The sequence below is a fragment of the Simochromis diagramma genome, unplaced genomic scaffold (assembly GCF_900408965.1).
Source record: "Simochromis diagramma unplaced genomic scaffold, fSimDia1.1 OVJJ01000753.1, whole genome shotgun sequence".
In the NCBI taxonomy this organism is placed as follows: Eukaryota; Metazoa; Chordata; class Actinopteri; order Cichliformes; family Cichlidae; genus Simochromis; species Simochromis diagramma.
This window is the reverse complement of record NW_024387523.1, coordinates 8046713-8073037: the sequence shown is the minus strand read 5'-3', so window position 1 is coordinate 8073037 and position 26325 is coordinate 8046713. Positions and strand designations below refer to the sequence as shown.

Genomic DNA, 26325 nt, shown 5'->3' with positions numbered 1-26325 from the left:
TGTGTCTTGGTCTTAGATCCTTAGAGAGCACAACAAATGGATTAATGCAGAAATAATGGCCTTGATAAAAGCATTACTTGTAATGTTAGTTACACCGTAATAATCCATGAGTTAAGTGTCATTGACCTGAGATGACTGTAATCTGTATTAATTTGTGTCTTTTTCAATGTTGCATGCTTAGGTACGACTGCAGGGCTTAAGATTGCAGCTTGGACCAAACTACAACGTCTCAACGACATTTATGAAGCTTTCAAGGCCTTTTGGTGAGTCTTGCGTACACATGCACACAAAAAGCATTTTAAAGATCATCTCGTGTGTTTCACTTTGGTGTTTGGTCCACGCAAAAATATAAAAGACTTGAAGAAAGAGTCGTAAATGGCCAACAGATGTTGTGTTTTAAGTTTAATATGTTTCTGTTGTGCCGAATCGGAGGTTCACTCCGAGTGACGCGATCTTGGTTTTGGTTTGGCTTGACCTGACAGTGCACACACAGACGCACGCTCATGTGATGTTTGTTACTTCCTCAAAAAAACTATGTCAGGCTCCTGGTTTCGATGTGGTTTAGGTTTCAGTTTGTGTGCTAAAGACTAGATTGTTTAGCTGAAGTGAAAGCTACCGACTTCCTCTTGAAGAAATGTTTGCTGACTATCAACTGCTGCTGTGTCAGGTTATTACCCCTCACGAATGTAGCCAGACCCAAGTGGTCATGTGCAGATAGTCACATGAACACACTCCCCAAATGCACATAAAGATACATTTTCTCAGATCTTAAGCAAATACTGTCAACACCTCCCTCTGTACCTTCACATTGGAAGATATAGTAACTACCTGCATGCAGATGTTTGATATTTGCATGTAGAGTTGGTGGGTATTTCCATAAACAAAACATCCATGATAGTTCTGTCTTCCTGGGACTGCTGTTTATGTGGACCTCTAGTAATTTCTGATAACTGCAGAGATTGTCTTTGACCAGACCTGCTCAGACCTTCCCCTGCTGAGGTACCACCTCCTCTGGCCCTGGGGGAGGATGGTAAGGCACGCTTGAACCATGTCAGTCGATTCCTTTGTGACGAGGCGGAACCCCTTCCAAATGACTAAGCTCTGTCTGGGTGAGGCCCCAGACAACACTTATATTTTTATTGTTGACTACAGGTGAGGACAGGAATGTAGATCGACCAGTAGGCTTTCCCGTTCAGCTACTTCTTCCGCATTACTGTAGATGTTGCACCGATCTGCTTGGCCCACCGCTCGTGAACAGAACACTGTCTGCACATGCTAATAGGACTATAGTTTTAGTATGCTACCATTAGTTAACACTAGTGTCTGCAATAAATAGATGGCATTCATGTTTGGAATGGTTTATTTAGGTGTTTTAAGCTGGCTCAGATACTACCCTTTCCAAAAAAACAAACAAAAAAAGCCCCGACATACCTGTGTGTGTTGTTTTTCAAACCGATGTCCCGAGGCTGATGTCGAAAGGTTAAACGCACCCTCACTGTGACTCCAGATCTGTTGTTTTACTAGTTTTCATAGCACGAGTTCTGATGTGAGCAGAAAACAAGAAGCTCTCCTCCTTCAGAGAGATCGCAGCTCAACCTGAACTCTCAGTTTCCCATAAAACCAACATATCAAAACAAAATCTTTAAGGCAAACAAACAGAGCTACAACGGAATTAAGGGCTGAAAGAATTTGGAAGGGCTAAATCTGCATAGCATTAAATGGAAATAGGATGACATTTAGGTAAGTATGTTTTTTATGAGGTTGAACTTCAGAATGGATACCCGTGTTTTCTGTATGTGCGAAATATCTAGCTGCACAGATGGAAACAGATTGAATGGCTCAGGGAGAAGACAAGGAACAGCCTACAACCCTTCTTTAAAAGCAAAGGAGTGCGTTCCAAAGGTGTTTGATTACTGAGTACAGACAGGGGTTTACGGTGCTGTCATGCATCATTTTAAAGCAATGAAATTATTTCTGCAACAGTCGTGTCAGTGACCTAGGGGTTTAAAAATAAGTATAAATGAACTGCAGCTCTTCTTTTTGCTCCAAAACCACCAGATGATTTAGCTTGAACTAATACTGGCTGCCTGAATCTCACTCATCCTCCTTGCATTTCACTCACACACAAACAGCAGATCTGGCTCACTATCCCGAGTCCTGATCCTGTGTGTAGATAACCCATTTCCTACTGGTGAGAGGTTTTCATACACAAACATGAGAGGGGAGCGGGGGAAAGAAAGGAGTGAGCTAATGTTTTTCCACTTACGATCACAGGGCAAATGCGTGTGTTTATGTGTATTTGTTCATCATCTCGCTTGCATCCGAGCCATCAACAGCCTCGCTCCCCTCTCGTCTATAACAAGTCTTTCTAAGATGCTGTGCATTTATAAATGCCACTGCATTGTTTAGAGTCACTTTATCCTCAGTGAACTATGTTTTCTTCAGAGTTCAGGTGGGCCCCTGTAATGAAGAAGATATAATGGTTTGATTTGCTGGTGACCTCACAGATGTGTGTTGAGGGGAATCTGCAGCCCGGCACGTTTTTGTGTGTAGAGAGTATCTGTAATGCATGGCTGGTTGATTTTCTAAACTTGGAGGACTGTTATCAAAGTCAATACTGTATTTAGCCCCTGTTTTGAGTTGGAGGACACACCCCTAACCCATAGGTAACCCATAGGGTTAGGGTTAGGTTTAGGTACACTCTGTACCTGTGTGTGTGTGTGTGGGAAGATATTGCCAGTAGTACAAAACGTCTTCTAAGGACTTTGTGTGCTCTGCACTTCCACTTTGCTTGCTCCTCCTCTACTCTGTCTTGTATGCATTTTTTTCTTTTTTCAGACTCGTTTCTTTTCTCTTCACTCTGTCATTTGTGTCTTCAGTCTTTGTTTGTATTTATTTTGACACGTCTTAAGCTCGAGCAGACGTTCCAGTTATACAACCTGCTTGTGGCGCTTTGAACTCATTAAGTAGAGTCATGGGAAAGTTAGGTGTGAGGTGATGCTTTACAAGTTTCCTTGTTGTTCATACAAAAGCAGACGAGGATAAAGCCTCGGCAAGTTTAAGGTCAAGGTGTTTTGGCCGTCATCGTGGTCATCAAAAAAAGCATCCGGGATTAGAGTTGAAATGTCTTCATAAACTTAAAGAAGTCCTTTCGGCTTCTTTTTCAGGAACTCAAGAGCACCACGATCTGGATGACTGTGAACCTACGCATACGTCTAACTACAACTCTCATTCATGCAATCACACGAGCACCTTTTTCTGTCCCTAAGAGCTTTACCTAACATTCACACACACTGCATGAGTGCAAACTAGGGGAGGCAGGGAGTAGACCTCTGACCTTCTGATCAACTTGCTACCTCCGGAGTCACAACCACTTATAAGGTGGTCCATACAAGATGTTCATATGGTCATGTGACCACAAAGCAGGAGAGGCCAGTCGAAAACCTGGCAGACACCAAATGTGGTTTAAAAGCATCCAGATCTGCAAAACCAGCACCACATGAACCAAATCCTGGAGATTTGGATTATCTTGGCTGGATTCTTATTCAGATTATTTTAAGCCTTTAAGTGATGAAGCTGGTGAAATTTAGTAGCCAATTTTTAGGTTTAACTGCAGAAAGTACAGAAAGTTATGGGAAAGATCAGATTTTCGTTTTCCTCTGGGGCAGGCCAAAGTCTGAACATACTTGGCTTCAGCACATTGAGAGCTTTTCGGGCTCAGCTGCCCAGGGTTAACTTTAACGCCGCGTCAGTGAACTCTGTTCTTCAATGAAAAATCTGCACTCAAGGCGTATTTAAAGTTTCCCTGTCCAAAGTCTTTCTAAAGTCATTTGTCTCTTCTCTTTGTGTCGTTTTTTTCTAATCTCCGTCCTCATCTTTACTGACTCATCCTGAGTAGAAAATGTCTGAGAGCTAAAAGAGGCTCAACTTTCCAATTAAATTAGCAAAAAGCTGAGTGGATGCCAGGAATGACTGGCAGCACATCGGACTTCTTTTGGGTTGTAAATCTTGGCTGCCTTTAGAGCTTCGTGGATGAAGCACACACCTCATCCTCACTAGCATTTGCGGTTAACTCTTGGAGTATGTTTTATCAAACAGGATAATTGCCATCTGGGACTAAGAGAAGGCAGCACAACTGTTACACTCTCAATCCCTTAGCTTTTTTTTTTTTTTTTTTTTTTAACTTTTCCTCTTGAAGGAAACAGCCTCAGGTTCAGTCAGTAACATCTGCTAAACTCTAAAGACCAAAAAGAATAAAATGAGCCATTCCTGAAAACGTACAACTGCAACTCTACCAAATTTAATGCAACAGAATTGAAACGCACAAACTCTACATCTGCATTTGAGTCACAGTAGCAGCAGGTGTCCTCTTCTTCTCTTCTCCCTCCCCTCTTTTGTAGCTTATAAAAACTCTTAGATGTGTCACTTGATGTAAGACGAATACAATAAGATAAAATAAAATCCTAATTACAGAGAAAATAACCAGGTAGGAATAATTGATATATCTGCCACTGTATCTCAGATTCTTTAATATCTTGTTCAAAATTCAAAATCTACAGATGTTCATATTTAAGAAGGACCCAGTGAATAGATTTCACTTTTAAAAGGTGCTCATAGGGTCACTGAATATTCATACAGACCGGTCGGGTATCCTGGGTCTGTGAGGAGAGAGGATAACTGGCTGCGTGCCAGTAATGTCATTAACGCTGTTAGTAATACTGCACTCAAACTAATGGTTGCACGCAAACACTTGGGCACTTTTGAGCTAATTTTCCTGCAACACAAGAAGAAGTGTTCAATCTGGGGTCCTTTTAAACCTTTTTATACCTGAGAGATTACACAAAGTGTCACGGGTTTAACTAAAGGTGCGGTGCTCTGATCACACATCATCCCTCGTAGTATTTTAGCACATGTGGATGAAACGGTCCAGATGGTTGAATCAAGTCTGCGTGCTTGCACTTCGTCATTTGATATCCGTGTCTGTAAAGATGTTTGTGAAAATGTTCTAATTTGAAAGTTATTTGCCTTTTTTTGACTGTGAGTCACTAAGTTTGATCAGAGCATTATGTTGTCAGTGCTGCAGATGAAAAAAAAAATACTGGAACTAAGTAAGGAGTTAATATAGCAGATCTTTGCATCATTTCTCATTTGCTGCTAATGATCTCAGGTTTGGATGCTGTTGCTGTTAGACGCATTAGATCCCAAATCATTTGTAATTCACCACAGATTGGTTGCAGCATGATGTAGTTTGTTGTTGTCATGAGCGCGAGGCTGTCAGTGTAGGATGGCAGGTGGTTAGTCCTTTTGAATACAGTTTGCATAATGAAACAATTTAAATCTGCCATTTGAAACACACTCACTCAATCACTTATTTATTTACTTGTTTTTTTACATCAGTGTGCCTAAATAAAAAAGGAGGCAAAAAGTTAGACGATCCATTGCACACCCAGACTCATTTTAAAACAGAAAATTGTCAGTACTTGTATGTCTTATGTACTCTACAGTAAATTAGAATTGGGTTGGGTTCACTTTTATGTTTTAACTGACTAGCAAAAACCTGCCCTGCCGGTGGTTTTTGCCAGGCCCGAGGCCTTTTTTACTTTGCTCATGTATTAATACACAGACATGTCTGTTCATTTATCTTGTTATTCTGCTTATCTTCATTATATCACCGTATATATAGTCGGTTGTCAAAAATGTCTGTTCATAAACAACGACGTTGCTGTTTGTTTTGAGCTCAGCTGCTACACAGAAGCTATATAGATGCTGATAATCCTGGTACCCTAGGCAGTTTATGTAGTAAGTTTAATCAGGATTGATTGATGTGTCTAGGAGGAAATAGACATACATACATTACTACAGTCATTACGTTATACGTTCATATCCTTGGGCAACAGACGCGCTAGTGTTAGCTCCAGGTCCTTCTGCGACTTTGGCTTTCAGGCTATCAAATATAGTAAACTCGCCTGATTTTAGACATATTGTGTATTTAACCAGATATGTTTGTGTTGCCATGGCGCGCTTTGATTCGCGCTACAAATGTTGGAGAGAGTGTTAGCTGCATCAAGTTTGAAAAAAGGGTAATCACACCTGAGACAGCTTTTGGTTTGCTGCCACATCGCAGGAGTCTCGCTCTCTTTCTTAAAGTTTCACGCGGATCACATGAAAGCATGACCGTAATATAATTGTTAAATTGTGAATCATCTCCACGGCAGTCCTATAAAAACATTTGAAGGTACTTGCATGCTTGGGATTAGTTTACAAATATTGACTGTGTCACGGTGATAAAAGTCGTACAGAATCTTTTATTCTTGTCATTTCCCTTTCATTCGTTATTTGTACTGCACCTCTCTTTGTTTGATGGCGTAAACTCCCAGCACTGGTAACTATTGTATGCTTTCTAAAGTAAACACAACATAGTTTTTTGCTGGTGTCACATTTCATTGCCGAATGTTAAGGCTAGCAGGTTTAGTGAGACGGAACAACAGCAACAACAAATGAGCAGAGAAGCAAAGCAAGAAAACAAAACCTACCTTGACTTACTTCCATTGACCTATATTTGCTTTGTTTATTTGTTTTTCCCCCCAGAAATAAGACAGCAGTACCACACTGGATAAATCCTCACTAACAAGTTTTTACAACGTTACTGCTCTACTAGTATGTTTCATTAGGTTTAATTATATTTATATTTTTGCATAATCGCAATCAACTTGTCTGTTAACAACTACTGTAAAGTTGTGTGTTGCAGCAGTTGAGCGTTGTTCATATTCATTTGCCTTTATCAGCTTTAAGCATGTGTGTGTGTGTGTGTGTGTGATATTCCATCAGAAGTGTGGGCGGCGTCAGAACTTGTCGTCTGGAGGTTTAGTGCAGTCCTGAACTGGTCAGGGCAGGCACTTGTCATTCTTATGACTTGCTGTCATACGTGCTGATGTGAAACAATAATGTTGGTTACAAGACAAAAACAAACACACCAGTGTTTAACTGCTTTCAGCAGCCTCATGTGGTGAGCTTAGGGGTGGTGTGTGCGTTCTTACCGAGGTTTGAACTCACTCAGAGGCAGCTTTAGGGTTATGTTTGTATTCAAATGTCAGTGAGAGGCAAAAGTGTACTGAGACAGGCAGTGCTTGGTCACACTGGAGGCTGGAAAGAAGAAATGCACTAACGAGAGATAGAGAAAGTAGATTGATATCACCTCCTCGGTTTTTTCTTTGGTGGGGGTTTTTTCTGCCTTGTCTAGCTTGCAGCTCCCTTGTGGTTAGAAACCTCAGCGGGGGTGTTTGTGGGAAGATGCACACTCCAAAACACATACATGCACACGGTCTCTTTAAAAGTGGGCAGCCCCCTTGGGCAGCCCCTTTGGGCCATGCATGTGGGGGTTGCAGTAATACAATGTTGGATAGTGGGGGGGTACTGTAGTGTGCAGGGTTTGAGGTGGTTGAGCTACAGTGGTGTGTGTGTGTGTGGGTACTCGGGTCTGGGTGACACACGAGTACTCTGACTCTGGGGCAGAAGTAGGTCAGATCTGCTGTCAGCAGCTAGTCAAAACCTCACCGTAACCAGCTTCACCTATTCAGATGTGCAGGGCCGCTTTAACATCAGAGGCCTTTGATGGTCATTTGTTGGCCTGTTAATTTCTGGGTCAGCAGATTATCCTAATAATGATTAGAAATTAACCACACTGTAGACACAACGCTGACATCCAGTGTCTAGACAGGCTCAGATCACCAGGCCTTGCAGATTAAAACAACAGTGTGCAGGCACGTGCGTGGCCTCGGTGTTCAGCCTGTTTAACCATATAATAATAATTTATTACAAATGTGAAATAGAGTGGTGTTCTTAAAAAGCTGAAGAGAGGCTGTGTAACATTTTAGCACAAGTCTAGCTTGCTGTCTTTACTTTAGCCTCAAACCTGGAAAACTTAAGGCCAGCGATGTCGTTTATTTTGATTTTGGAAGTGTAAGGTAAGCTTGCTAGCTGTGTTGTGTTTGAATTGGCTGCAGTTCGTATGGTGGGCCAGACAGAGTGCTAACTAGCCAGCCTGTTAGCTAAGAGTGCTAAAAATAAACATTAAGATGACCAGGCTATTACAGGCTGCTAAGCAAGCTGACACAACATACAGTCAAGGTCTCATCTCTTCTTTCCTCTCCTGTTTTATTTGCTAACGCTAACGTTGCCTGTATTTCTTCTTTAATTCTAAAGAGATGATCACGATCCTTTCTCCAAAGTTCAATCTAAAATAAGTGTGAGCTTAAATAATGAACCGTATGTGAAATATTCCAGTCCTGTGACACAATCCTAGCTTTGACACAGACCCTAATTAGAAATGAATACAAATCAATGTGTAATTTCTTATATAAATATGCACTTGTTTGTCGCTCAGATATTTACTCAGAGATACTGGCAGCTCAGCGACACAGGCACGGCGTCCTTGTCGTCACCAGATGACGCACCAGTCGTGCTAATTCATACAGATGCCACACTCAACATGTATGGATGCTTCTTCAGGATCCAATAAATTTACTACTACTCATAATATTTAGCATGCAGTGTTGATGCTGTGACTGGGTGTAAAAACAGGGCCACTGTTGAGTCAAGGCAGCACCACCAGAGGAGACCTTGCATGTGTCGTGACGTGAGCAGACTGGTTTGCTCGTCAAACGGACAAGAACACAACAGCCACTGATGAAAGAACTTGTTGATGTCTGTTCAGCTAAGCCATCGTTATCTGTGTACCTCTCTGTACGGCTGTTTTCTCTGTTTGTTGTGGCTAATCTGTTGGAATAATGGGAATAATGAGATTACTGCTAAATTGTTAGCTGTGTTGTAGCCACAACATGCAGTAGTGTGCAAAAGCCTTGAAGTACTCACAAATGAGCCTTGAGCTCATTCCTATGTATTTTGTTAGGAAAATTAGACTTGGTGCAGCAGTTTATTGAAACCATGAACTCTACGTCTAACCCAAGGACCTAGCTGAAAATGGATGGAAGAGCAGTCAGTGTCCTAGCAAAAACATCAAAAGAGCCTCAGAGAGCCTGAACAGCTATTGACTACTATTGACTAAGACAACTTGAAAGACTTTAAAGACTAAATGACAAGACAGTCTGGCTCCTTGGAAACAAAATATAAAGAAATGATTGAAAATTTTCAGCCCATAAAACCAGATATAACCAGTGTAACTCTTTTAGAATTAATTGAATTGGGCAAATTAAATTTTTATTTAGATGTCACTGCGAGCTGTGTGGTTGTTGTGCTGCAGGTTTGTTGACACGTCTGTAGTTCTGCTCTCTGACTGAAAACAAGGAGGCTCAGATTAATCGTCTCTCAGACTCAGCTGCTCCTAATTATGCTCTCAAGTGAATTTGGGTTAATGTTAGTATATTAGTTTTGCCAGAGTTATGTAAATAGATCTAATATATCATTTCCCACACCAAATGAACACACCTCCTGCCTTATGCAAGTGGGTGGAATAATTTTATTCTAGTTGTTTGAGCTACTAAGATGCATAATATGCGCAGACATCATATAATAACACACAAAAGGAAATGATGTTTTAGGCAAGAATGCAATGTGTGGTGTCTCGTTTTCAAATTCCCTGATTTAGTCCATTTTGTTTTGTGGTGGGGAGACTTTTCTGACGTCACTAGTCAGCCTGTCAGTGACTAGAAGGTTAACCTTGGCTGAACTCGCAGTAAAACAATTTTTGTGGTGTCTCGTCATTTCATGGCGACGGTTAAAGCAAGCAGAGACATTTGGCGTCTATTTTGAGAGAAGGCAGCTGGGAGTTTCAGGTGAGGCTGGGACTGGGGATTAATTTAGAGCTGCTTGGACACCACAGGGATAAAACCAAGTCGGTGGGAGGCTCTTCTAAGTGTTTTAATATGTGTGTGTGTTAGAGTGCATGTAAGTGAACAGCACTTATATTATGTCATATTCATGCCACCCGGTATAGTGATCTAAGTGCTGTGTAATGAGTAGGAGATTTGTCATTGAAGCTACAGCACGTTGATACACATGTGCCCCCTCCCGTACTCCCTGCACTGCAGCACTGCTGCACCATAACACTAACAGCCAGCTTCCGTCTACCTCCCAACCTCGCTCTGTTTCTCTTGCTCTCTTATCCCTGCCATCTGCTCCCCAAAAACTGGCCAGTGGTTGTTTTTCATGGGAAAATCATCTACAGAAAAAGGCTGTTCAAATCTTTTTGCACATGCAAAGGTTTGCGCAGCATCCTGCGTGTTTACATGCCGCTTTTAGGGTGTAGATAACTGAAATGTAGACAACAACAGAAGATAACTCTTCTGAAACAGAACACTAAACATCTGCCAGCGACATATTTGTATTTCATTTTATCACTCTCCCACACAAGTGCACGCAAACGCAGACGCGCACACATTTTTAAAGCCACATACTGTGCCAACCAACAAAGCTTTTTTTCTTCTGAGACTTTCTTCAGTGTTGGAAACATTTGACTTGAGCCAACTCTCTTACCCAGTTAAAGGCCCTGAGAATTTCCTAGTTTACATAGCAGTCATAATAAGCATAGCATAATAAGTATGTGTGGTAAAAAAATTAAAAGGCTAATGTATAAATATACTAAAATATCCATGACTCCTGCTGCTGATACACATGTCTCGGCTTTGGATATCAGCCAATAACTGAGTACACAACCAGTATCAGTATTTAATAAGCGATAAGCTGTCATCCTCAGTGTGAGTAAGAGACTGTGAATCAGTTTGTTTTTTTTAAACTCAGGTACAGTAGAGTACAAATAGGAAAACAACCTCCCTGCGATTTGTGAAAAATCTGTCATTTACTGACCGCTTTCATGTATCTGCGGTGACAAACTGGTATCCCAGAGATTGAGAGTGCAACACCCTCAACCTCTGTGTGACCGTTTCCTATCACAAGGCAAGTGCACAGGTCACCTGGTTGGAGGAAACCTGTCTCCAAACAGTTGCAGTCCAGTCACTCTTTGTCACTTTGGCAAAGGTTTGCAAATAATTGCGGTCACATTTATAAATATAGACAGCTTGATTGCATTTTGTTGGCAATCTGAGTCAGTCTGTGAGCTCAACCTTCTCTTTATAATAGAGACCGCAAGTCAACTGGTTTCCCAATAGCTTTATTCAGGTTATATTCCTATATAAAAGGAAGGTTGCTGAGTATCTCTGTCATTTTGCAGTCGAATCTTTGTCCTGCATAAACTGTATAACATTTGTGGAGGAATTTCTTTCAAATTATGTGGAATCCCAAACAGGTTTGCAGTTTTATGCAGATTTATTACAGTTAATTGCAGTATAATACAAAAAATTGCAAGTTCGCCGGATTCAGTTGCAGACTGATAGCAGTATGACTGCAAGTGGTTGACAACATGGTCCCTGCCTTCAAAAGCAAGAAGATTAAAGGGTCATGGCACATGATTGCAACAATAATTTTGATTCTCTTGCGTGACTTTAGCGTTAAGCAGTATTTAAAATTAGCTTAAAATTGACCCAGTTGACTACATCTTGCTAGATTGCTCTAAGAAGAAGTGCAATAAAAGCTTCCAAGTGTTAATTGTAACAAAACAAAAGAAAACAAAGTAAGAGCGAAGTTGCCAGCCGTCCACTCGTCCACAGTGTGTTTGCTATAAATCACAACTGAATCTCAGACCAGTGCTAACAAACAGAACTTGTCAACACGGCTAGCTGACTAGCTACAGTTAAAATTTCTGGACTCAAAAGCATTCACACCACATGGACACAAGTTGACCGTGACTCAGAGGGAGACTTTATTCCGAATGTAGTCAAGGTGTAAGGGCTGTAGATGTAATGTTTTTTTTTTTTTGGAGATTAAACAGGCAGGCTGTGATGAAGAGAGGTGAAGCGTGGCTGGCACAGTGTGCAGGCAGACTGATGGCAGAGACCGGGTGAGCTGGCTTGGCAGACAGCTAGAGTGGGCAGGCAGGGAGAAAGGAGCTGCTGCCGGTGAGCTCGAGGAGCTGAAGCTTGAGAGCAGGCGGAGAGGTGGGGGTGAAATCTAAGCACAATGAAATGAAATTAGTTTAACTCACTCACAAACACAATAAACGTGATAATGGTGTCTCTCCTGTGATGTCTGTCAGATAGCGACTGGAGAGTCGAGTAGATGTATGGCTGGTGATGAGCTGATGAGCCACCGGTTTTAGATGCTGATCGAATTGACTGCAGGAAATGTGAATGGTGCTACAACTACAAGTGACACACAGAGAGGCAATAGGACAGGAAAACAAGAGACACAGAAGAAAGGAGACAGGAAGGAGTACAACAAGGGTCATGACACTGACAGCAGTCTTGTGAAATTAGATTACACAATTCCCTGCCCTTTTTACCTTTCTTTGGATCACAAATCCTTAATCATAATAATGCACAATATTAGGCTACTTATCTTGGAGTAATAAAATGCCTGCCCCTTTATTTTTATTTACTCAATGCACAAAAGCATCTGCAGCCCCTGCAGAATGTGAATTTGATCCTGGCGTCCTTGTAATCTATATGTACCTCTATATAGGTCAGCGTGGCATTGTTTACAGAGTGCACACGTGCTTCACTGCTCTGCAGCAACACAACTTATGTTTACATACGTGAAACAGTGATGATTTGAGAAAAGAACACACATAATTAATAATAATTAATTCAATTGGTCTGTCAGAACAATTATGAAAAATATATATCATAACATCCCGAAATCCAACGCCTATCCCTCACATAATGCGTCTGATTAACAGTAAAACCTTTCTAATATTTAAAGTTATATATAAAAAAAGGATAACTTTTCATATAAAACAGGTTATCAATTATTTTGACTATCCAAGAATAGCTTGAAAATGTTTCCTGGTCTCACACCTGTGGTTACGTCTTGGTTACGAGTCAAGATTGTTGTTTGCACTCAACTTTCAAAGGTGTTGGTGGATGTGAGGGACAAACAGACTGAGCGGCAGAAGCAATATGTTGCACTGTAATCAAACAAATCAAACAACGTGTTCTCATTTTACTACAGCAGTCTGAAATTAAAGCAAATGAAGCGTGGATTATAAGTTTCATGCTTTATCATATCTTATTCTGTCAACATCCATGGTGGCAACCAACACTGTCGTAGACAAACAGTGAGATTGTAAAGAGGTTCGTTGTGCTAACGCACATATGTGATGATGTGGACTGTGGATCATAGCAGGACCGCTGCCTTTGAGCAGAGTAGCCTCCACCATTAACTAAAGGTTAGCTTGCTGTTGAGGCTACGCCTGGCTCGTGTCCCAGCTTCTGTAAAGTTAAATATCTACTGTACATTATACAGCTTCAGGTAGCCCACCATCTCCAGAGTACAATCATCCTTAAATTTGTGATTTGGAAATACAATAAGACCGACTAGATTAAGATAAATATTTGTTGCTGTCTCAAAAGTTGAACATATTTTACAGTATTTGGAATCTAGTTGTTTTCAGTTCTTGCAGAGTACTAAGTAGTTGTTTTTTACCGTGCCAGCTCCTCATTAAAAAAATTTCTAGGCTGGTTTCGCTTTCCATGAGAACAATGTTTAAAACTGGTTTTAAACCTAACACTGAGCTGTGGAAGAAATTAAGTACTGCGCCTTTGAAACAAAATGAAGCCAACAATCACATATACGTAAGCTCAATTTTCTCTTTACAGCAGTTAAAACAACGAAAAAAAGAAACATGAAATATTTTCGGTGAGTTATTCACGTTAAGTTCAAATCGGGATTTGTTTGTTTGGGGTTGTGTGCTATGGGAAGCCGCTGGCTCCAACTGTTGTTGTTGCCGCTTGTTTTCCAGCTCCACCCCTGCACCCAAATTAGATGTTCTCGGCTTTGCATAACTGATAAGACTTGCATGGTTTTCATGTCTGCAAAGTCAACTTGCTTTACAGAAGCGAGTCATGAGTCAGCACTGAAAAAGAAAGAGGAGCAGGGGAACGGAGAAGGTGGATGAAGTGAGAAAGACGGCGCTCGCTCTGATCTCACGTTTGTGTCACAGGTAATCTGGTCTATGGAGCAAGAATAAACACTCACTAAAATAGACTCGGGTTATGCGTGTTTAGTGTGTGCACTGAAGAGTCAGAAATCCTGTGTGTGTGTGTGTGTGTGTGTGTGTGTGTGTGTGTGTGTGTGTGTGTGTGTGTGTGTGTGTGTGTGTGTGTGTGTGTGTGTGTGTGTTGCTCTGTGAGACATGGGACATGGCAGACTCTTAATTTGTCTGACCTTGAACTTCACAGGCATCTCCTTTGCTTCCCTCCTGCTCTTATTTTCCTCTCATCTTCTTCACTAGGATTTTTAAAGGTTCATTGCAAGCATTTGTCTTAGTTGTGTTTCAGTCTGTGAGTGAGTCTTTCCTTGCATTTCACTCGGTTGCTCCCTGGAAAGCTGAGTTTCAGTTCTATATAAGCTGGTGCCGCATGTGTGTGGACTGATGATTAGAAACCATGCATTGCTGTCTGTGTGTGTGTTTGAGGACTACAAATGCAGGATGAATAATGCTGCCTGAGCAGGAGATTGCAAGCTACTGTCCTTAAAGGCACCCATCCTCATATTTACAACCTACACAAAATTAATTTAGGCCTAAAAAGGATCTGAAGAAGAGACTTGGACCATGGTGTTGGTGATGGTTTGCTATTAAGACTCGGGATTTCACTGTCAGAAGAGATGGATTAAAAGCTTCTTGTGTTTACCAAATTATTCAAATTGATTCAGCTCCTGTTTCATGGCAGTTTTCACCCTGACAACTCACGCTGTTTAGCATTTCTTTGGTTAATGCGGCCGTTTGTGCTCAGCAGGTGTCCTCTCCCAGTCACTTGAGTTATTTTTGAGTATCACAAAAATGAAGCACGTCCAACATTCAGTTAGTTTTATGCATTTCTTTATAGGTTTACTTCCAGGCAGAGAAATGTCATTATATAAATGCCATTATAATACTGAAATCAAATTGCAGAGTTGTAAAGCTTGAAATTGGCAGCGAGCATTAGGTACTATTTATTCAATCATTGTGTGGTAGTGTATGACTGTATGCATCAGCGCTGCCGTCAGTTTTCACTAAAGCTATTCACTAAAATCTTGACTGTTACAGAAACTCCAGCTGTATACTTTCGGGCAAAACATCTGCTAATCGAAGCTGCGTGACCGTAAATTTAAGGCTATGCTATATAATACCAGTGCAATTTTTTTAACTTGACTTAGAGGTGTCACATGCCCATACCAGTCATATAGTCTCCACGCCTAGAGTGCACAACGAGACAGGCCCAGACATGTCTGAGGGCAAGAGCTGCACATCAGAGAGCTGCTTCAATGACCCTTCAACAAAGCTTAATACTAGGGGTGCAACGATACACAAAATTCACGGTTCGGTTCGGTTCGATACTTTGGTGTCACGGTTCGATATTTTTTCGATACAAAAAAATGTTCATGCATTTTTAATTTGTCATTTATTAAAATTATAAATATATATTTTAACTCAAAAGTACAGTTTTTAAATTTAACCCTAACCCTTGTGCGTGTTTTTTATTTTGACAGCGAATGCGCACCTGCGGACCACTTATGTGCAGCCCTGGTTATTTAGCTCATCATATTGCAGCCACAGAAATTCTTTTGTCCATGAAACCATAAAGCTGCACTTTCTTTTTGCCTTATAGTCTGATTTGTCATAACTTCTCCGTTTTGTGGTAAGCTTTTCTTTGGCTGTCACTTCTTCACCCTGACCTGTCTTATTTGGCTCAGCAGAACTGAAATGCTTTTACACGCTCACTCACATAAGCTCAGCGATTCTCTGCGCGATCAACCTCTCACATGTTTAAGCTGCGGGAGATTTCACTTGTCATGTTTGCATAGTAAGCTAACGATTAATAAGACGATGTCAGAGGAATTGGTGCACAAATTATCATCACTCACAGATCAGTGCTGTCACTCTCTATACACAGTTCGCACGATTGCAAAGTGAAAGCAAAAAAACAAGCGCAAATTCAAATGCGACTTCAATATGTCACATATTGACAGTGGCTCACCGATGCCAATGACATAATTACCCAGCTACATTTCTGAAAGAATGCAAAAGCATTGACATATATTTTTCCTTCCTACAATAGCCCGACGGGCAGGGCAGAGATAGATTTTGGTAGCCCGACTGAAAAAATCGCTAGCTCCGGGACGTCGGGCTAGCGATATTGCAAGCCCTGTATCTGATTGAGGAATCACTCATCTTTGGAAAAGAGAGTTTATTACAGAGAAATGGCTCTTTCCAAAATAAAAGCTATACTATCCGCTTCTTCTGGGCTATATTCTCAGCAGCATAAGGAGAATCATGTGCTAACAGCTGTCTAAATGACTCGGCTAAAGTTAGTAGCATGCTTGTTGTTTTTGTCTTTGCACTAGGATGATGTCAGCGTAAATGTGCAGTCATATTCGTTGTGTTCCCACTAGTGCTTTCAGGTTAATCTCGTTGAAATGACCTTAACGCCACAACACGGCAAATCTCCGTTAACGAGCTACCGCCGATCGCTCCGTGCATGGGACTAGACGGCAAACACGTTAACGAGCTAACTGCGCTAACACACTAGTTCACACCAATGTAATTGAGCATTGCATGGCACATCCAACATACTGTTTTACTTTAGTCCATGACTCGCTTACCTTCAGGGTCATACGTCACATGAAAACCAAAATAATTCCAAACGCCAGATCTGAATGTTGCAAGTAGAGCTTAACTTCTGTCTCGCTAGCTTGCCCTGCTCTCTTCCTTCTGACTATGCTGTCTGTGTTGAGCGCTCAGTGGATCTGCGCTCGACAGTGCAGCCTAGGCGGAGTAGTCGAACACAGATTCACTGAGCGCTCAACACAGACAGCATCGTCAGAAGGAAAATTGATAAAATAAATTACAAATGTTGTATTGTTCGATACATATGCGTACCGAACCGAAAGCACTGTATCGAACGGTTCAATATCGATACGAATATCGTTGCACCCCTACTTAATACATTGTTCCAGCAAAAGGTGGGAACAACAAACGTCACCACCCAAGCTAAAAACACAAAGCTCTTGCAGCGGGTCATTTAGACAAAAGTAAACTAACGACTCAACCGACCATTTCTAGAGAACTTGCTAGTTGCACTCACTTACTGTGCAAGTTTAGTTACTTTAGTTATTAATAAACTGAAGCAGTTATGCAGTTATGTCACATTTTTGCCTAAAAATCACTGGAACCTACAATCTAGGCTACTTTTGTGCTTACATTGGACTTATTGTGTGTCACTGCTATAATCCTGCTGCTGATACCTTTAGTGTCAGTACTGTCAGTGACTGTAGCTCATTTGAAAAGAATACCCTTCATTTTCTTCACTCGTAAAGGCTGCTGCAATCACCAAGAAAACATTATTAATTGAAATATAGTTTTTAACCACTACTTTCCACCCCTTTTAAATTATTTCTTTTATTTTGATACCCTGATGGTGTCAAAACTGATTATTAATATATTAAACGATTAGCAGAAAAATTGCTTTAGGAAATTCTCAATAGTTTATTATTAAGCAGTAAATTAAGAGCTGAATTTAGTGGTTGGCTGTAGCCCCTAAAGGCCTGTCATAGATGAAGAAACCAATTGACATCCTCACGATAAGTATTTAATCGTGCTGGTACTGTATCGGTTGTGTTTTTCTTCTTCATGTAGTTTTAAACTTCACATTAATGTGCGTACCATTTGGGGGGGAAAAAAACTCATTGCTTCCCATGACCAGAATTACAGCGTCTCCACCCTGTTGGGAACCATAAATTATGTCCACCATCACACATGAAGTATTTGGAGATATGTGGCCAACCAGATTGGAACATTTTGTTGTTGTTGTTGTTGTTGTTGTTGTTGGCATGTTACAACATGGAGACTTTCAGCACATCGCGTTCCCTCCGTCTTGACCGTGGAGATTCTGATGTTCTTTCTGTTCTTGTGCTCAAATCCAAATATAATTCACAAGAACATTTGGGGCATATTTGTATTTTAAATGTACACCCGGAAAGAAGAGGGGCCGTTATGTAATCTGCTGCAGTGTGTGAGGTCAGGTGACGAGGGTCCTGTCTGTTTGTGCGCGATAAAATATTCAGGACCATCTCGAGGACATCATGAATCTTAATGAGGACATGTGAGTACACTAGGAGTGGAGGAAAGAAAGAAACTCTGTTGATCTGTCTCGTCTCCCCTCTCCCTCCATCGCTGGTTCCTCCCACCATCCACCTGTCAAAAACCCTCCTTCCTTCCACCCTTCCTCCCGTCACCGCTCTCCTTCCCTCACTCTAATTTTATTTACTTTCTCAATCTCTCGCTAAGAGGCTCGATAAGAGTCTTAGCACTGTTATTTTGCATGTGTGCTGTTCACGTGGCAAGCATTAGTGTGTGTTGGGTGTGATGAATCGTGCGGTCTCCATGGGTTTTAATCCAGTGGACCACTGCGCACAAAAACACACACTTTGGAATTCGGCTCTGTGGGAAATTGTATTGAACTTCCATGCAGACTGTGTTTCTCTGTCTCTCCGTGAAGCGCGCTATTAGCTGAAGGCCTTCCCTTCTTGTACTCCTCTTTCTCCTTCTCCTTTTTAAAGATTGTTTTTTTTCATCTGCATGTCTGTCGTTTCTTCTCGCCACACACACAAGCCCTCTGTTTGAGACAGTAGCTCAACTTGAAAACATTTTAGCTCATAAAACACATGGCATTCTTTCATCCTTCCCGTCCAGTTTCAAAGACTCTCCGAGTGTCTGCGCGGATGAATCATGTGCTCAAACCAATTACACCGTTTAAAAATGAACTCTTTTCATACGAGAGAACACATACGTATGTGTGTGCCTGAATTGTGGTAGAAGCATGCTGATACTTAAACCCCAAAAAACTCACACTTACAAATTCAAACACGTGTGACTTGGTTAGCCAAGTTACAGAAACAGACCTTTTCTCTATGCTGTGACCTTGTATATAACTTTGGTTTTATGTGTCCAGATTTGAGTTATTGGTGAGTTATTGGAAGGTTATTTTGTTGGTATTTTCACAACTTTTAATTGTAAAAAGCAGCAGAAACACTGGTTTATTTTGAGATGCTTATCCACAGGCTTTATAATGAAGACTTTTGAATAGGAACTTGTTTTCGAAAAGATTTTAATTTCCCATTTTTCTTTTGATTTTAAAATCTTTCGTGTCATTACTTTTTTTTTTGCCAGTATTTCTCTATGTATACTCGCTGGCCAGATTGTTATTTACACCTTGGTAGTATCTTCAGAGCTACTTTAATTCTTTGTGGCACAGAATCAACAAGTTGGTGGAAACATTCCTCAGAGATTTTGGTCCATATTGTCTTGATAGCATCACACAGTTGCTGCAGATTTATCGACTGCACATCCATGATGTGAATCTTCTGTTCTGCCACATCCCAGAAGGTGCTTTATTGACCTTCTGGTCACTCCAGAGGTTATTTGAGTATCTTGGTGAGCATGTGAACCTGTTCTTAGCTGACAGGAGTTGCACCTTGTTTGATCTTCTACTCTTCTTCATACCTTGTGCAAGTGTTTTTGGTTTTTTTTTTAGTTATTGCCTTCCTGTCAGCTCAAAGCAATCTGACTTCTGGCTTCAACAAAGCATTTTCACCCAAACAACTGCTGCTCACTGGATATTTCCTCTCTTTCTCCGTAAACCCTAGAGGTAGTTGTGTGGGAAACTCCCATCAGATCAGCAGTTTCTGAAAAACTCAGACCAGCCTGTCTGGCACCAACAACCATGCCCCTTTTTTTAGAGTCGCTTAAATCACCTTTCTTCCCCATTCTGATGCTCATTTTGAACTTTAGCACACCATTTTGATCATGTTTATACGCCTAAATGCACCTCGTTGCTGCCCTGGGATTGGCTAATTAGATATTTGCATTAACAAGCAGTTGAACAGGTGTATCTAATGAAATGGACCATAAGTGTAGATTGCATATGCATCGGTGCCAAATTTTATGAGAAGCCTGTTTGCACTGTGTTTTATACTTGCTGATAAATCATGTAAGAGAAAAAAGAAACAGCTGTAGTTTCTTTTATACAAGCTCAGTTGTTGTTTTTGCAGCTGATCGTTATCACCTTCAAGAATAAAACCACTCCCTCATCTAATCTCAGCTGATGCATGAAAAATCACATCACTCGCACCTTCCCACACCTACCGAGCTCATTAGGAGATAACAGTAGGACATGTTTAAGATTTAAGCAGCTGTAGCTCACTGCTGTTTTTCTCTCCTCTTGCCGTTTTTCTTCCAGATTGATCAGCCATTCGATGGGGATTTTCAGAGGAGCTCCGCCTACCGTCGCCGCATTCCCTCCTCCTCCGACCCCCTCCCCCCGCGACCTTTTGATCGCCCCCACCCACTCCGTCATCCAGCCCTCCATCCAGCCCTCCATACAGAAAATGACTCTGGAACTCACTGAATGGTCTTCTATATGGATTTTTACTGCTTGTAATAGACAGTAAGAAAAAAGAGGCGCAAACCTCGATGACAAAAAAGCCATAAACACCCACAACACACACACACACCCACACACACCCACACACACACACTCACACACACAACAAACACAGCTACACACACAAACACTTTCATACCAAATAAAGCTGTTTTGCAAGCAGTTTCTCTCACACCTTGACGTGCACACACAAAAGAAGCAAGTGCACAAAGCCACTCTTGGAATGTACCGCTTACTCTTCCCATGAAATTCAACTGCTTCCTTTATTTTTCTGAGATTCTCTACAGGCCTTGAGAAAGCTGATTTTATTAGATTTTTTCCCTTCCTCCCAATTTAAACAAGGATTAAAAAGGTTGGGAATTTCAATTTGCAGTGTTTTTGGAGGACAACTTTAGAGGACAGCTGATTGCTAATTTTTTTTCTTCTTTTTCTGGATCTGTGATACATCTGGGGATAGCAGATTAGTTTATCTGCAAATATTTAGTGTCTTTAACCTTTATAGTTTTAGTAGGACCCAGTTTAACATACATTTTATTACCTCGCAGGCTGGGAAGCATCTGTTACAGTATTCAGCACTTCTTGAACACTTACGAAATAGATGTAACAAGTGTATAACTAGCAAGTTACAACCACTGATTGCATTTTGTAGCTTGTAAAGATTGTAATGAAGTTACTTCTAGAAAGTCACTACTCGTTTTAAAGTACAAGTAACTTGAATTGAGGAGTATTAGGAGTAGTATTGTTTTTGTACTGTAGTATTGTTAGAAGGGGTGCGCTTGTTTTCCTGTTGCTTGCATGCCCTCCAACATGCCTCCCCAGAACACAGAGGCTGACACCATGCAGGTCGGATCTCTGGTGGGTGGGGTTAGCAGCAAAAACTCCACCGCATCAGGCTTGGATGAGGAGAAAGGAGGAGCAGGAGGCGAGACGGATGGATTGGGAGGCGGAGGCGGAGCGGCAGAAGGAGGCCGAGGAGGAGAGGAATCTGCTAGCGAAGGATCGATCGAAGGGATTCCTTTAAAGCGATGGGTGATGCACGGAGCCGTGATGTTCGGTCGGGAGTTCTGCTACGCCATGGAGACAGCGCTGGTGACGCCTGTGCTGCTGCAAATAGGTGAGCAGAGTCCAGATGATTTACATATGAAACATAGAAAGCCAACATCTGCAAAGTACTTCAGCTGCAAAATTGCTGTTTTTTAAAAATATCTGTTTCATGTGTTTTTTAAACTGTAGTTCAGGATCTACATCAAACTACAACGACCAAAATTATTAATTCACAAAAAAGGGAGGAAAAGAGCAGCCACTCACAAAAAATGTTGATTCTGTCCTTCTGGATGTGGCGTTTTCAGTGGGAGAAAGAATTTATCACTGGCTAGCTCACTGCTATCAGTGAGGTATAAAGTAGAGCAAAGAGTGTGTTGAAGACATTTCATGGTGTTGTGGAAAACATTTATTTCTAAGGATCGATGTTGGGATAAGCTAATGAGTGGAGCTCTGCAACATGTGCTTGACGTAACCAAGGTACCAGGGTTGTGACCAGCACTAGGCTGTCATGTGGCCCGCCCATGGCTGGGTTCATGGGCATTAAGTTAATTGGTAATTCTAAACCGGTTGTAGGTGTGACTATGAGTGTGAATGGTTGCCTGTCTCTCTGTGACAGCCCTGACCCAAACTGACAACCTGTCCAAGTTGTACCCTGCCTCTTGCCCTATGACAGCTGGGATACGCTCCAGATGCTCCAACCCCTCAGATGGATGGATGGATGAAACGCTGTTGTCTATCTTTAAATTGTAATGCCATTTAAGGGGACACCTTAGCAGCTAAAATATCAGAGGACATATCTCATCTCCCCTTCACCTTGTTCGGATCTGCTTGGAGATTACCCGGCTTACACCCTGCCTCACAGCATGCACACACAGAGAGAACCAGACCTCCGGTCACAGTGGGCATGCTGTCATTTGCACCCAGTGTCATCTTTGACAGCCTTTTGAAAATATGCCAAGTCCAGTTCTGTCTGGAGGGTACTGGAGTCTGTAGAGGAGATGGAGAGGGTGTGAAGAGAAAAATGTGAGAAACAGCCATAGCATTATTTGTAGTTTCCATGTAAACCCCCCTCTTGCTTCTTTTTTTTCCTCTTCAAATTTCTCCTTCCCCTTCACTGACATTAGCGCGATGTCCTAGCTTACATAACCAAGGGGACATGAATAGGAAGTCGCTCTGTGGACACCGTGACTCCTGGCCGGCTCACCCGGGATGAGCCGCCACAGGGAACCGGGATCCCAAACATGCACTTCAAGTGTTTGTTGTGTCGAAGGCCAGCACTGACATCAGCCAAATGTTGGAAATTTAAAGGCTTTCAGCTGAATTCAAAAGATTGGTGTGCTCTTGATGCGTAATATTAAAGCAGGAAAAGGCATCACAAGTAACAAAAAAATATACTGTGTCTCCTGTGGACACATTACACGGGGGAGCCGCTGCATGTTTTGGTTCTAATTTTAGCCCCGATTTAGCTGCCCTAGCCTAATTTTTTTTTAGATCAGAATATATCTGAGCTCCTCTTAGTAGATTTTGAAACTGCCGGGAGGTACAAGCCCCACAGATTAGTCTGCTAAAACTAAAGCAGACAGAACAGTGACTTTATTTGTCACTGAGAGGAAAGATAATCCAGTCATGGTATTTGTGTTTTTCATTCATTTTGACCTTTTACTCGTCATAATTAATGAGAAGGTTGCCTTTCATCCGAATAAAGGAGATTCCAGTCAGTACAATACAGATAAACCGTGTTTGTTGTTATTATTACTACCGTACCAAATACTCCATGCAAAGCATTTTTACTAATAAGTTACAAATAAAAACGTGTACATTTGCGTCACACGCCTGCAGCTTCGACAGACTTGCTTTATTTTAGGCCTGGAAAAGACTACAAATGATGTTAAGATCTCGTGAAGCGGACGTGCCTATCATGTTAACAGCTGCTGAAAATTAGGTCGATGAGAGTGAACCAAGACTGTACAGTCAAGATCTGTAAAGTCATAAAACAAGCTGAGCGAGGGACTGCAGGGATTGGAGTTGTCTGAGAGCTCATTAGTATGAGAGATTTGGGGAATAATGTAATAATTTCAACAAACTGTTTGGAAAAAATGGCAGGTTGGAATTTACTTTGCTTGTGGTAATCTTGTACTCTCTGTGTGACATTTTGGCAAGATTTTACTTCCCGTCCTGTTTTGTCTGCCATACATCATGTTTTGGATAGTTTAGCAGGTCTAAAAATGGAAATGAACTCCATGTATGCTTTGGTTAACCATGGAGAGTTTTCCTCATTTCCTGTGCATGCTGATTAGCCTCATGGATGTATTAATAGATCTTAATATGGCATGTCAGCACATCTTTCTTCCAGTGGCAAAGTAGAGCTAAAAAAAATCCCCTGTGGACCAGAGTGATTTTGCCTCATAAAAACACCATTGTAAAGTGTTGACAGGACCATTATAACAGAGCTGGAAAACTGCTGGCAGAACAAACAAGGTGGAAGCAAACCTGGAAGAGGAAGTTTTATTATGGCTTTTGGGTGAGCCACTTTGTTTTGAAATAGAAAAGGACTTTTCAGTTCTTATTTTACAACATCCAGAACCATCTTGAGCGTTTGGTTTTTATATCAGTTTGGAAGTTATACGTCTGTGTACGACTACGTTTCCACCGACCCTTCACAGCCACAAAGGTTGCTTGTGTTTGCATTCATTCATGTTTTTAGCCTGCTAAAGGAAAAACAAACAGATGTAGTACCTGAAAACAACCCCCTCCTCTAACTGTGGGCAGAGCTCCAAGTTTTGGGATAACAATATCCCGCCCTCCCACACCCGCTCCTCTATGTAGTTAGTGCTCTATGCACTGACTGTAGCTACTAGAATTAGCTAGATCGTCAGTAAGCTGGCTGGTTGGCTCTGCCTGAGTGAAACCATTGTATGTGTAACCCCACAACATTGAGGTCACAGAAGGGGAGAGGGTGTGTGTCTGAGTGTGTGTGCAGCTGATACAATTTGGTCAAGGAGCCCATATTTACACAACGCGGAGAAAAGCTAAGAAACTTCTGCCTTACAAGGGCTTGTGCGGGGAGCATGCCGAGCTCTCGTCTGTTCTTATACAAGGAGGCAGGCCTTTCCCCTAAAGGCAAGGGCACATATTGGGGCTGTTGAGACAGTTATATTTATAATTTAGGCATCAAATCGGACCAAATTGGGCTTGAGTCTTGTACAGTCTGGGCTGCTAGTTGGAAACAGTCGATATAAGTGAGATAAGATGATCACTGTGCAGCTTTTGTCCTTGTTTCTTGCGTTCAATTAAGTAAATTCATTTAAGGTCAATTTTATTCATATAGCACATGTTCGCAACAATGATCATCTCAAGCTGCCATATATTGTAAGGTTAAAGATTCACCAATATTAGAGAAAACCCCACAGTGGGAATGACAAACTTCCTTTGTTTACAGTAACAAGTGGGCTCAAAGAGGGCAGCCATCTTCTGTGACGAGTTAGTGGGCGATGGGGAAAGGAGGAGACAAAAGAGGTGCGCAGAGAGACAAGGATTCAATAAGGAAAGTTTTAAACCTAATCTTAGCAGTAGAGCAGGTGTGTGTTTACTGAACCCAGAGTGGGAGCTTGTTCCACAGAAAGGGGTCTGATAGCTGAAGGATCTGCTTCTGTGTACCCTGCATCTCACCCTGTAACAGCTGGGAGATGCGTTGATATCTTACATACCCTGAAATGTTCTTGCTTATTTCTCTGTAAACTCTGTGTTTGTGGCTATTTTTTAGGTCATTTAAGCTGCCACACAGAGAGGCGAAGAGTCTTTTGAAAATACGTTTTGCATCCAGTGCACTGCCTTTGATTTGTTCTGCTTGACCTGCAGGGACATTTTCCTGTTGTCTTTGTTGAAAATCACCCTCAGCAGGAACACCACCTAATGCTCACACAGAGATAAGAGTGAAAGGGAGTCAGCTCTACAAATGGGATTAAGAAAAGTGATAAGGTAAAAGAAAAAGGGCAGCGTGGGGGGTGGGGGCGATGAGTCCAGACCGTGTGCTGTGTCGATCTTTTCGGTTATGAGCGTGTCACATTACATAATCAGCTTTCTCAGAACTGACATCATAGGCAACTCAAGACAACTAGTAAAGCATCAAAATACTCGTTATTTGTCTTTATCAAATATATATGTATATATGTGCAGCTCCATACTAACAGCAGGCTGTTGGACTAACGTCAGATTAGGGACGTTATCAGAAGCATTGTGGTGTGAGAATTAAGTACCTACAGATACAAGGCAGTGCGTAAGAATCATGACAAAGAGGACATTTAATGTGAATACAGCAGAAGCTCGTGTTGGTTCATACAGAGTCACTTATAGCTCACATAGCCATTATTGTTTCACTTAATTTTGAGAACTGGATGTCATTTTATGAACCCCGTCGAGTACGTCGCTCGTTAAGTTACACCCACTGACCTCAAAAGTCGCTGTGTTTTGAATTCGATTAATAGAATAGAATAGAATCAAATAGAAAGTCTTTATTGTCATTGTATTCAGAATACAAACACAATGAGATAAGAAGGTCTCGCTTGGCAGAACTGTAAAAAAAAAGAAACAAAAAAACAGCCCGAAGCGCGCGCGCGCGCGCGCGCACACACACACACACACACACACACACACACACACACACACACACACACACACACCTGGAGAGCAAAGACTCCCAGCACTCACTCACCTACTAAAAATTGTTATATTTTCTTGAAATTTCAACTTTCCTTTGATGCAGATGAGCTCGTTTCAGTTATTTTCAGCA

General features: G+C 41.5%; 1 protein-coding gene across 2 annotated transcripts in view; it reads left to right on the top strand.

Annotated features, from left to right (window-relative positions):
- LOC120726449 (solute carrier family 45 member 4) overlaps nt 1–26325 on the top strand; it is a 53888-nt gene that overhangs the window by 1120 nt on the left and 26443 nt on the right. Inside the window, exons 2-3 of one of the 2 annotated variants that reach the window (XM_040020041.1) lie at nt 182–263; nt 20289–21606. In XM_040020041.1, the coding sequence (XP_039875975.1) occupies nt 21288–21606 (319 nt within the window). In that variant the 5' untranslated portion in view covers nt 182–263; nt 20289–21287. Of the gene's footprint in view, nt 1–181; nt 14012–20288; nt 21607–26325 lie in introns of both variants that reach the window. The other variant, XM_040020044.1, reaches the window with a different exon arrangement.